This window comes from Pristis pectinata, chromosome 1 (genome assembly GCF_009764475.1).
Source record: "Pristis pectinata isolate sPriPec2 chromosome 1, sPriPec2.1.pri, whole genome shotgun sequence".
NCBI lineage: Eukaryota > Metazoa > Chordata > Chondrichthyes > Rhinopristiformes > Pristidae > Pristis > Pristis pectinata.
The window spans coordinates 94011250-94024474 of NC_067405.1; the positions used below are offsets into that span (position 1 = coordinate 94011250).

At 42.5% G+C, this 13225-nt stretch overlaps 1 protein-coding gene across 2 annotated transcripts in view; it reads left to right on the top strand.

The window, feature by feature from the left end:
- LOC127574100 (deubiquitinase DESI2) overlaps positions 1–9253 on the top strand; it is a 148840-nt gene extending 139587 nt beyond the window's left edge. For both annotated transcript variants that reach the window (XM_052022776.1, XM_052022785.1), the window contains exon 5: positions 7170–9253. In XM_052022776.1, the coding sequence (XP_051878736.1) occupies positions 7170–7415 (246 nt within the window). In that variant the 3' untranslated portion in view covers positions 7416–9253. The remainder of the gene's footprint in view (positions 1–7169) is intronic.
- Positions 9254–13225: the final 3972 nt, after the last annotated feature.

A 13225-nucleotide genomic window follows, 5' to 3' on the forward strand; every position in this document is an offset into this window, starting at 1 on the left:
AGCTAGGGAAAACATCCTATCTGCATCTGGCCTCTTGATTCCAGTCAGAATTCTGTATGTTTCAATGAGATCTCCACTCATTCTTCTAACCTCTGATGAATAAAGGCTTAATGCTAATCAATGCAAAATTTTAAAACATGTTCAATCTCCTGCTCTGCCCCTAATGATTGACATGGGAGTTGCAATGATGTTTCTCAGCCGTGTCTTGAGGTTGGAGGAGACGGGTATGTAGCCACACAGCCCAGAGACATCACCAAGAATTTCTACGCCAATCATGCATGATGCAAAGGAAGTGTGCAAGGGGCCGGTTATGTGACTGCCTCCTGTGGGCCAATGAATGCTGGGTGGCACAATGGGGCCAGTCCGCCAAACTTGCTCAGGAGATCAGCAGGCTTGTCATTGGACAGTGGGTTGCACACTTGGCGGCCAGAAACCGTCAGATGTCCAATCAGACAATCTGGCCCACTGATGCAACACGTGTGATTGACAGCCAGTTTGTGGTGTTACGGACTAGGTTACTATTGATGAATGTCCCTTTAAGATAGAGCAGAGTGTGTGTGTGTGTGTGTGTGTGTGTGTGTGTGTGTGTGTGTGTGTGTGTGTGTGTGTGTGTGTGTGTATGTGTGTGGGGGGGGCGGGGTGGAGCGCGTGATGATGACAAACAGAAGATAAGGACGTAATGACGTTTTTGGAGCAAATAGTCGGAGTCAGTCAGTCAGTCAGAGGAGAAGAGAGAGAGAGAGAGAGAGAGAGAGAGACCAGCCTGCTAGTCTCTATTGATGGATGAAGAACAGTAACTGTGTCTGTCACTACAATCCACGTATGGATTTTTGGAATAATCCAGTGGAGTCCACTTTGTTGGTAACCTGTAGAAGGAAACAGGTATTTGTGTGGACGGCCATGATTCGAGTGCCTTTCGGGGTGGCAGATGCTTCGGGAGAAAGCGGTGGAGTAGTTACTGCTGAGTAGACACTGAGGTGTCGTATGAGTTCCAAAGTGGAACGTTTGGATTTCGTAATTACTCTCTATTTTCTCTCTACATTTTGTCTTCAGTCAACGGTGGTTGTTGACGAAGCCTTTGCTCATGTTTCACCTTACAGCTTGCAGAACTGAACTTCGAGAACCATTCCTGGACTTGGAGTTTGGGAATTTGCCACACACACACTACGGGTTTAGTTTTTGGGGTTAATGTTTAAGATCTAACATTTTTACTTCTAACATTGCAACATTTTTACTTTTATTTTTCTTATTATCATAAGTAGTTATTAATAAAATAGTTTTTAACACTGATACATGACTTGGTGTGTTTCTTTTGTTGCTCGTTCGTAACAGTGGAAAGGAATCTTAAAAAACAGTGAAATGATTAAAGCAGATAATATGCTTTAGTAATATTATAATGCTTAGCAATAAATAATGCCCTTATTATAAATAGATATTAGAAATATGATCATGTTTATAAAATAAATCTTGTAGTTTACCTTATATATATTTTAGAGACATAGAGTTGCACAGCACAGAAACAGGCCCTTTGGCCCAACCTGTTCATGCCAGCCAAGGTGGCCATGTGAACTAGTCCCATTCGCATTTGGCCCATATCCCTCTAAACCTTTCCTATCCATGTACCTATCTAAGCATCTTTTAAATGTTATAATTGTACCCATCTCTACCACCTTCTCTAACAGTTCATTACATATACCCACCTGTGTGAAAAACTTGCCCCTCGGATCCCCTTTTAAATCTTCCCTCTCTCGCCTTAAACATGCCCTCTAGCTTTAGGTGGGGGTCGGTCAAGGGCAGGGCACAGTCATCACTGTGAGCGTGAGTAGGGAACAGTTGAGAGGAATCCACGCTCATCACTGCGACAGTGTGTCGGGAACAGTTGGCAGCAAGACATACTCACCACTGCCACTGTGTGGGGGGACAGTTGAGAGGAGTATTCATTCATCATCTCCAGTAGTGGCAGGGACAATCTCTCTGTGTCTGAGCAGGCAATGGTTGAGAGGAAGATGCATTACTGAGAATGTGAATAAGGGACAGTCAGTAGTAGGACTTACTCCTCTGTGAGCGGGTGCTGGGAACATGTGACAGCATGACATGGAACAGTCAATAAAAGGACACTCCTAACACTCTGAGTGTGTGTACAATGGTGAACAGTCAATAGCGGGACACTCTCATCACTCTGAGTGTGTGTTGGGAACAGTCAATAACAGGACACTTTCATCACTGTGACATTGGGTACTGGACAGTTAGCAGCAGAACTCACGATTCACTGTGATTGTCAGACCAGTTTATCAGCAAGTACACAATTCATGATAAACGGAGGAAGAGGAAGAACAATAAATCACACACACTAAAACAATAGTGTTAAATAAGACCATAAGACATAGGAGCAGAATTAGGCCATTCGGCCCATCGAGTCTGCTCCGCCATTCGATCATGGCTGATTTATTTTTCCCTCTTAACCCCATTCTCCTGCCTTCTCCTCATAACCTTTGACATCCTTACTAATCAAGAATCTATCAACCTCCACTTTAAATATACTTGGCCTCCACAACCATCTGTGGCAATGAATTCCACAGATTCACCACCCTCTGGCTAAAGAAATTCCTCCTTATCTCTGTTCTAAAGGGACATCCTTTTATTCTGAGGCTGTGCCCTCTGGTCCTAGACTCTCCGACTATTAGAAAATTCCTCTCCATGTCCACTCTAACCAGGCCTTTCAATATTCGGTAGGTTTCAGTGAGATCCCCCTTCATCCCCCTTCATCCATGGCTCAGCAAGTTCAGGCCCAGAGCCATCAAGCACTCCTCATACTTTAACCCTTTCATTCCTGGGATCATTCTCGTAATAAACACACTGGTCTCATGTTGGCCATGATTTTAATGCTGATGCCATCTGTTGTTCTGTGCAAGATACAAACCCCTTTTACTTGCTCCACACCAAATTTGTCAGGTTCCTGACATCAAAGCAGCACCTGAAAATCTCATCCGAGTTCTACTTTTCTCCCCAAGAACAAATGCAGAGACTACAGCTCTGGGAATAGGGAATGTAATTCCCATCTGAGCTTCATCAGTGAAATCAGTCAGGGCAGGAAAATAAAATTGATCAAGCCATCCCATCGGTCAAGTGAGGTAATATAATTAGAGCATTAACAGCGCTGATAGGCGCGGTTTGGATTCCTGTTCTGTGCAAACACTTGGTGCCGACTGGGCTTCAATGAATGCCAAGATGTAAACGATGAGGTCCCCGGTAAATGAAACAAGATTCTGCTTCTGACCCAACACAATTACGTGCAGAGCCCCCGTGGGAGGGGGCTAAGAAAAGTGAGAGGATGCTCTTGACAGAGGGTGTGTGAAAATTGATGGGCTGTGCAAGAAAATAGATAAAACATGATAACAAATTGAATGTCAAAGGAGAGTTGCCACGTCATCAAGGGATTTGTCTGGATAGAGAGTGGTACTGGATGGATCTGTCCCCCAGTGTTTTATATCACTTCCCATTCTTTCTCATGTCCTGCTGACAAATCTCACAGGGAAATAAGCCTTTTCTTTGTTTAATATTTGGAGAAGATATGAAATGTTACAGAGCCCGAGGGCAATGTTAGTGGCAAATTGAAGCCAGCCACAGGGGAGAGAGTAGAATTCCTCCATTTATCTAAACGTCAGAAAAATCCATCACACAAACATTCACAGCCTTCAGCAATGGTTTCCTTTCTTCATTAATCCATAACTGTTGGAGTTCAGCTCTCACTCTCATCCTGCTCTGATCTGGCACTGTATCAATCTACTCTCATCTCAATTCGATCTTGAAGAGCCTCAGTGTAAAATCTGCCTGTGTTTGCCTGCATCACAAGCTGGACAGTGGACAGGCTCGTGGAAGACGTGACACAGTAACACAGCAGGCGTTGCGGCTGGTGGACTCAGGGTCTTTTTGATGCCACTGAAAGGGAAGCACACTGCCTGCTGAAGGAAGGGGATACCTATCAACACAAAAATCATTAAACTGTGGCACGCTGTACCAGAATATAACTGGACTAGCAAATGATTGGCCCCTTATCTTGTAAATATGTCCCCTTGTTCGTGACTTTCTCACTAGTGGAAACCTCACCATCTACCCTGTCAAGACAAGGATCTTGTATGCTTGAATAAGATCACCACTGATTCTTCTCAACTCTAAGGAATACAGACCCAAACTGTCTTGCCTCCAATGTGGTTGACTCTGAATTGCTTTCTCGGTTCAGGGACAATCAGGGAAGGACAATAAATGCTGGCATTGCCTGTGATGAATAAGTAAATACCCAGACATAAAGTTTCTCCTTTCTCCCTTGGCATTTGAGGAAGGGAGCGAGAAATCCTGCTCCCTTCAGGGGTGCGAGGTGAAAAGAACATTGAGAAGGCACAGGCTCAAGCTGATAATGGCACAGCAAGGGAGTGCTGCTTTCTCAAATGTTCACTGATACAGTTTTGACCCTGATTCCTGGTGCTGGCTGGCTGGAGGCTGCAGGTTCTCCCTGTGAGCATATGGGATTCCCCCCAAATGTTCTGGTTTCCTCCCACATGCTGATTGGTAGGTTAGTTGGCTCCTTAAATTGCCCCTGGTGTAAGGGGAGTTGTAGTAGAATCAGAGGGGAGTTAATGGGCATGTGTTTGCAGGGAAATACGTGATGGGATTGCTCTGAAAGCCAACATAGACTCGATGGGCTCAATGGCTTCTATGTCACAAGAAAATATGAAGTACAGGCCATCCCTGGGTTACCCACGCCTGACTTATGGACACTCCCAACATCTGAATGAACTCCCATATTATTATTACATTTAGAGGTCCAACTTAAGTACATTTCACTCAGGTGCTCCAATTTCACCTCTGCATCCCAAACACGTGCGGGTTGGTAGGTTAATTGGTCACTGTAAATGTGTCAATGAGTGGTAGAACCTGGGGAGTGGGGTGGGGGTGGAGTTGTTAGGAATGTGCAGAGAATAAAATAGGTTAGGGTATGATTCATGTAAAAATGGATGCTTGATGGTCAGTGGGCTGAAGGACTTTCATGTTCACTTGCTCTTTCTATGACACCATGAGAGTAGAAGTAGCTGGCACTGTGGAGTGTAGTGAGTAGGGAAAATGAGGCTGGTACAGGTGTGAGGAGAGAGAATAAGGTGATGGAAACGATTTTTATCTTGACTGCTCTACTGAATCATTGTACTGCTATTCTGCATTCCACCCATGTCCTAGAAGGTACTTTGTGGCATTAATCTCTTCAGTGACTTAACTCACTGCTCAAGGAGATTTTTTCTGGGGAAACTTCTGCTTACTGACAGAATGAAACAGGGTCTTCCAAACCTACCCGGCTGCCGGCTTTGCACTGCTCCAGCCACTTTATTCCCTCATTTCAAATGTGTTGGCTTTTCAGAAAGGTCCTCAATTAAACCAGTTATCCACACCCCAAGACAGAAGAGCAGCCAAAGAACAGTGCAGATAATGCTGGCTGGATGCCTGAGTTATGATAAGGATGTAGAGCAAAAATTTCACTTGCTCCCTGAAATCCCATTTATAGGTAAATGTGAAGCACTGCCGGACATCTTGTGCCGGTTTCCGAGAATGATTGCATTTCGGGACCTAGTGATATGCAGGCATTTAGGTTCTTACTCTTTTCAGCTTTCATTTCTTTGCCAGATTTCCAGTGGTCAGTGACAGACCAAGAGTGCTCAACTTTGATGCACACGATAAGATTACTCAGGGTAATATATCACAGCCTGTAGCCAGTGCATCAGATTGTTAGCAGTTTCATTAAAGTCTAAGACAGAATGATAATGGAACATATTTACTTTGTTTCACAGTGACCCCACGTACATCAGTCTTTCTATAACTTCATCGGTTCAACTGGCCATTTAATTCAGGCTTGACAACTGCTGTTCATTTGTTATTTGCTGATAAAATCCACCTCTTTAGGCACTGACTTCAAATGCATTGATAGGAAGGTTCTTCTTCAAACTTTAGATGCTGCAACTTTTCTTCAGGTATTAACTCTTCACAGACAGTTTAATTTTGCACCCTGATTGCTATCATAGAACAGTACAGCACAGGAACAGGCCCACAATATCTGCATCGAACACAATACCAAATTAAACTAAATCTCTTCTGCCTGTACATGATCCATATCCCCACATTCCCTGCATATTCATGTGTCCATCTACCAGCCTGTTAAACTCCATTATTGTGTCAGCTTTCACCGCTCTCCCCAGCAGCCTGTTCCAGGCACCTACCACTCCCTATGTAAAAAACTTGCCCAGCACTTCTCTAAACTTTCCCCCTCTCATCTTAAATGCAAGTCCTCTAGTACTTGATTGACATTGCTACCCTGGGAAAAATATTCTGCCTGCCTACCCTATCTATGCCTCTCATAATCTTCTAAATTTCTATCATAAGATCGTGTCAGATTGTCTATAAATGATAACAGTCAAACCTACATGAAACAGTTACACTTTTGAAAGGAAGGGGACCTCTAAAAATGCTCTTAAGGTGCTAATACAACCAAGAAAGGTATTGAGATCTATATCACATTTTTTACTGTGATATAATCTGACATTCCATTTCAAATCAGCTGCACAGTCGGTTACTGTAATCCAATGTTGCATGCAATGTGGGGCAGAGATTTAGAATCAGAAACTGACAAAAATAATAAAACCTATGAGACTATGAAGGAAGTAGATGGTTTGGGTCAAAGATAATAGTGAAGTCATAAATAAAAAAAATGTGCTGGAAACACTCAGCAGGGCAGGCAGCATCTGTGGTAAGGGAAGTAGAGTTCAAATTCTGATGAAAGGTTATTTTTAAGATACCACTGCCGTACACTGTACTGCCACATACACAGTAGGAGGAGCACTGTTAACATTTATTGTTGAAGCCCCTTCGTCAGACTTGAAATCTGTTTGATGCTGCTTGGCATTTTCTGCTCTTATTTCAGATTTCTGGCATTTGCATCTTTTTGAATTTGCATTTACTGTAATGAAGTTATAAATCGTGCAGTGCTGACACCTCTGAGCGTAGCTAAGCTGTAAACTATTTCAGAGAATTGTTCTTCGCTTTGTTTGAAGTTATCAGGTGACGTACCTTTGGAATTCCTCTCAATCACTCACCTTCACTTTCTGAAGCTGAGCTTGTTTCTTTCCCAGATCCTGTGCGGTAAGGAGATTCCTCGCTGGGTGAATCGGTTGGCTTACTTCAGTTCCTGCATCCCATTCCTCCAGAGCTGTCTCCCCAAGGAATGGCTTACGCCCGCAGCTCTCCAGAGTCACATCAGCAGCCAGGGCTTAAACAAGGACGATCAGAGCGACACAGGAGACGATGAGTCGCCAACCACCTCAGCCTCTGCAACCACCTCAGGATCTACCAGGACCTGCAGACACACCAGAGTCTAACCACGCCTCTGAACTGTAACTTCTTTGACCCTTTTCCAGTTTTTCATATCTGTTTTTTGTAGACTTTCTGTGACAACCTTTACAGCCTAGGTCTGATACCAAGTCAAAACCCAATGAAAGGCACAAAACGATGGTCTGGAATGATAACTGAGTGACCTTCAAGAGCTTCACTCCCAGGGGACCTGGGTTGACAAGAAGATGGTGTTGGAACTTACTTCCCAGACAATATTCCAGAGCATTTTTAGAATACCTCTTGTGCACATTTCACCTTGACAACCAACCTTTTATGTGTATTGAAAACTGCGGGACAAAAAAAAAATCTGGTGTTGATTGTACCGTCTGCTCAATGAAGACATCCATACAGTGTTAACAATGATATCAGAAAGGAAATATATTTATAAAAACAATTTGACTTGGAAGCAAAACAATTCTCTGGCATTGACCTCATACAGTTTTCTTGCCAATTTTTGCTTTAAAATGTTGTAATGAGCTTCAGTCAAGCAAACAGAGGAAGGGACATGAGGAATGGATACTGTTGTGCAGACACTGAGAGGCTAAATTGATATGAGGGGCACATGGACAGAAGGGAGTATGGCACTGGTGCACGGACTGCAGAGGGACCTATACTGGCACATAGGTAGTGGAGGTGCTGTATGGTACATGGGCAGTGGGGTCACTATTCCAGCATAGTGACAGTGGCTGGTATTACACAGACATACTGACCCGAGGACACATTGTTCAGGAACCTTGATAGGAGGGAGAATGGTCCCAGCTGACAGACAGTAGGGGGTGCTTGCACTGACAAACTCAGAATAAAGGATGTCCCACTGACACACAGAAAATGCAGGCACTGTGTTGGCATAGGACTGTAGATGATACCATTATTGGCAAACATAGTAGGGGACATGGTACTGGCATGCAAGCAGTAAAAGGATGCTGTACTGGCTCAACAGGGCACTGTACTGGCAAGCTGACAGTAGGGAAGATATTCTGGCACACAGTCAACAATGCTGTAGCACTGGCAACAGACAGTCAGTGGGAGAATTCGGGCAAAGAAGAATTCAACGGTACTGTACAGGAATGTGGAGATGTGGAGAGAGTGGAGAGGTGAGATTGCCAAAGAGATATTCAATGGGCTCTATACAGGAACACAGACAACAGATGGGCCACTGCACTACCACAGAGACTTCTGGTGGGGGAGTGCATTGCCCCACAGACAGTAGACAGACACTGCACTACCACAGGGATGGTAGGAGGTCTTCACCACACAGACTGAAGGTGAAGCGCTCTACTACCACACAGGCAGTAGGAGGGGGCCTACACTGCCACACAGGCAGAAGGAGCGACATTGTACTGCCACACAGTTGTTAAGAAGGGCACTGCACTGGTGAACAAAAAGCAGGAGGGCATTGCAATACCCCACCAACAGAAGAAGAGAGAAGAGACACTGTACTGCCACACACACACACACACACACACACACACACACACACACACACACACACACACACACACACACACACACACACACACACACACACACAGAGTAGGAAAGCCAATGTACTGCTGCATAGACAGGAGATGTTGCTGTGTCAAAATCCTATTTTCCTTGACAATTTAGATCTAAATGTGTGAAATGGAAAGCCTCAGGTCCAATGAAGAGTAACAGATACCGTAGTCAATGGACTGGAGATTATAGTGACCTTGTGAATCATTTATACCACAGTAATTCATTCGCAGTGAACACTAGCACGGTGAATTTCTGCATTTGAATCTTGACATCTTGTGGTTTGCTTTGAGTACAGCAGTTTTGCATTAAACATCCTGGAGATGAAGAATATGTTGGTTCCTTTGCAGTAATAAATTACTTGCCACAGAAAATCCTGTGCCAAGAATGGATGGATCTCTCAAATGTTTGAGCTTTGCAAATACTGCAAACACACTATCACGTCTGCAACAAGCACAACATCCCAAAGGGTTGTCAGCACTCCTGGAGTGGGCTGGAATCTAGAGGGAATAATAATTAATCTCCTGAGCACTGCTTATGAGGAAATCAGGAGAAAATTTGTAGAAAATATTCGTTAAAAGTATCGGGTATGTTTTTCATTTTCTTTGAACACTGTTGCATATTGCTGAGAAAATATAGTTAGAAATGGGGGAAACAAAAGTTGATTCCTATTCATACCTAGCGACAGAGGCAGATCACATTATAAATCTTCCAATCCTACAGCCAACCACCATTGGTAACCCTAATCTGTAATCAGGCCAATTTCTTTCACATGAATTCAAAGAGTGGTTCTGACTGAAGGCTTTATGTTAATGAAGATTATGCATCAGTCCCAAGTCACTTCTCCCACTCCTTAGGTAAAAGCAGAACATCATGACTAGTGTATAATTTTACCAGACTCTTTGAATGTAAACATGATGAGTCAGCCTGGTACTGCCTGTATCCCAATACTAACAAGAGGAGCAAAAATTACTCCACGTTGCCAGCTCAACTCCTCAAATCCAACATAACATTTACTCATTTGTTTATTTTTCTCCTGAAAGAAAAGTGCAATTAAAAAGCATTCTTAATATATGTTAGATTTTTAAGATAGCTGTGAAAACAAAGAATTATTTATTTCTAATTAAAATAATATTTTTCCTAACCACAGGTTATCTGGGGTGGCACAGTGCTGATACCTCACAACTCTAGCAACCTGGGTTCAATCCTAACCTCTGGTGCTGTCTGTGTGGAGTTTGCATGCCCTCCCTGTGACCATGTGGGTTTCTTCTAGGTGCTCTGGTTTCCTCCCATATCACAAAGACGTGCGATTTGATAGATTACTAGGCTGCTATAAATTGCCCCTAGTGTGCAGGTAAGTGGTAGAAGTTGATGAGAATGTGGGAACAATAAAATGGGATTAGTGTAGATAGGGAGATTGATGGTCGGCCTAGACTTGGAGTGCCGAAGACCCGTTTCTATGCTGTACTACTCTATGACTATCACTACACAGCATGAGAACCGTGATTAGTCCTGGAGGGTAACATCCCACAGCAGTGACATCAGCTTCGATTTTTAGCCATTCAGGAATTACCTGCTGCTCATTCCCACTTAAACTAGTTGGAAATTAAAATCAAATGAGCAGCCAAGTTGTAAGGTCCCGAGCTGGAATCTACAGCAGCCCCTAGTTGAAGAAGTTTAAATGATGGGGGAAAAAAAATTGAACAAAATTGTCTCTGCCTCTTCCACAGTGTGTGATACCAAATGGAATGAATATATGGAAGTGAAGATCAGCACAAAGGTTAAATTACAAAGATTAATTATTGTGGTTTATATTATCACAGTCTTAGGGTTCAACTGCATCTGTGGAGTCACCCTGAGACACTCTTCATATCTTCTGCCATTTCTGAACAGGTAAAGAAGCTGGAATGCTAATTGTTGCCTCTCCGACATTATGTGCCTGTGCATTTTTATTTATTGTTGTGCTGTGCATGGGATTATAAACCTTCATTGCCCTGAGGGGTTAGGGATTAGCAAATTATTATCCTTCTAGCTCTTGCTACCCAGTAGGCACACGCCAACATGCATTGCATCATGTGTCACATCCATGAGATGCTAAGTATGATGCCAGCCTATAGCAGCAATATCAATGGGAAACAGCTACTTGGAGATCACCTTGCTGCTAATGCTTTTGTCAAACTGGCACTTTAGGATCACCTCAGGTATATTACAATCATATGTGGAATTTATCTTCATGTGGGATATGGTCCATCTTGCCATATATTTATATGTGCCAACAACAAGGGATGCTAAAAATGGGTAGAGCTTATAAGATATTGCTTTTGAGACTTATATTCAACATCATAAAATAATTCATTCTTGGATATAGTAATATTGCATTGCATAGTTAATATTGGGTCACCGGTCTCTAAAGGTCTACAGTACTTCAACAGGATGCCTTAACTCCAATCACATAGCTTCTCTTAGCTGCACTCCTCTGAGTAAGTAAATGAGAAGAACCATTTAAATCAATCTTTACCTATTTCTAATGATAAACTATGGGTTTTTTTAAAGAGTGTTGAGTCAATAAGATAATTATTTCCATACTAAAATGAAACCAAAGTCGTTTAATTTACAAAATGCTTTCCATGTCAAAACTGAGGCTTGGAAAGGCAGATACATCAAGTGTGAGACCTTCTGTGCTATATAGTCCCCTTAATGCCGCTGCTGTGGAGATGATATTCTTTGTTTACAGCTAATGTCAGCCTTTCATTTCTTAGCGAGGTATACAGCTACTTCCAGAGCTACACTGATACAGTTACTAAGGTCATTGATTAGAAGCTAATCCATCTCAGATGCCAAGACTTTTCAGCTGCTAAAAGCAACATCACAAGCACCTGTCAGCATATAAATAGCCAACAATTTTAAAATTTTAATATGTCATCGCTAAAGTCACAGTACATTTATGATCCGCGATTTTACTTTGAATTAAACAAGGACTAAGGATTTGAATTAAAACAAAATGAATACAAGTTTGATGATGAAATCCATCCATTAACTATACAAACAAATGTGGCCTATTCATTTTGTCCCTCGGTTGTCTATCTGAGGTTTAGTGATGTTCCAAATAAAAACTGATTTTATTAGTTGGTTTTCCACATTAACAGCGCAGTTTTTTTGTGGTTCAGATTCTCTACCTCTAAAGAATTTTACACCAGTGATAAAACTGTAAAAAAATGGTTCTTTAAATTGGCAATAAAAAATTGATTTTACAGAATCTCGTAAAATGTGAATGGTAAAACTGGATAGTGATTTATCCGCTAGATGCAATCACAGCATGTTAGTCCCGAGAGTAAGGCTCCCTCCATAAAAGAACATTGAGTTCATGAAGAAGTGTTTAAGATAATTTGCAAAAGAACTGGAGAGCCGATAAGGAGATTTTTTTTAATGCAGAGAGTTATTGTGATCTAGAATACAGTAGTGATGGAAGCACATTCAGTAACAACTTCCACAGGAGAAGAGAGGAAAAAGATAAATGTAAGCCTCTGGGAAGAACCAGGGGAGTGGGGTTAATTAAGTCACTCATTCAAAAAGGGCTGGCATGTGGAAGAGTGCCTGAATGGCCACACTCTACATTTTAAGATTCCATGCTTCATCTGCCAAACATTTTCTTTTAGTTTTGAATTTAAATGTACAAGACATCAGAAAGTTGGTTTTTCAGTGTTAGAAAATTTGTTTTTGGAAAGTAGCCTTAGAAAATAGCCTTTTCTTTGTTCAAGTAACTCAGATGTTTACTTGCAACCTGTGCAGCAAATCAGCTGGAGATTGTCACATTTGATGTTAAGTAAGGAGGATCGTTCACAGCAGTACATCTGACTGGAGATGGTTGCAAATGCTTCAGCTTTATCTTTTGCTCTCATTTGTTGGCTCTAATGTCACTGAGGAGGCAGCTGCATATGGCAACAACTCCTCCTCTTGCTTTATCGCACACCCTTTCACAACTACTGAGCTTTGAATTGATCTGTGACTGAATTGTAATGCCTCAACATCATCAGTGCAGACTGCTTGCATTCTGAGATTCTGAGATTCACAAGCTTCCTTGTGAATGCTTGCAAGTTGCATGATGGTGCATGCTGCATTGTCCCTGTGCCCTGACTGGACTGGTTGCTTCAGTCTGCAAGTGTGATGAACCCATTTTACCAGGTGGCGTTGGCCCATCCATTCACGTAACGTCTGATAATGGGCCCCGTGAGAGTGGAATATGGAAGTGATGGAACCTGGCACGTGGTTACGCTATACTTCCATTCAACATCAGTTGTCTCTT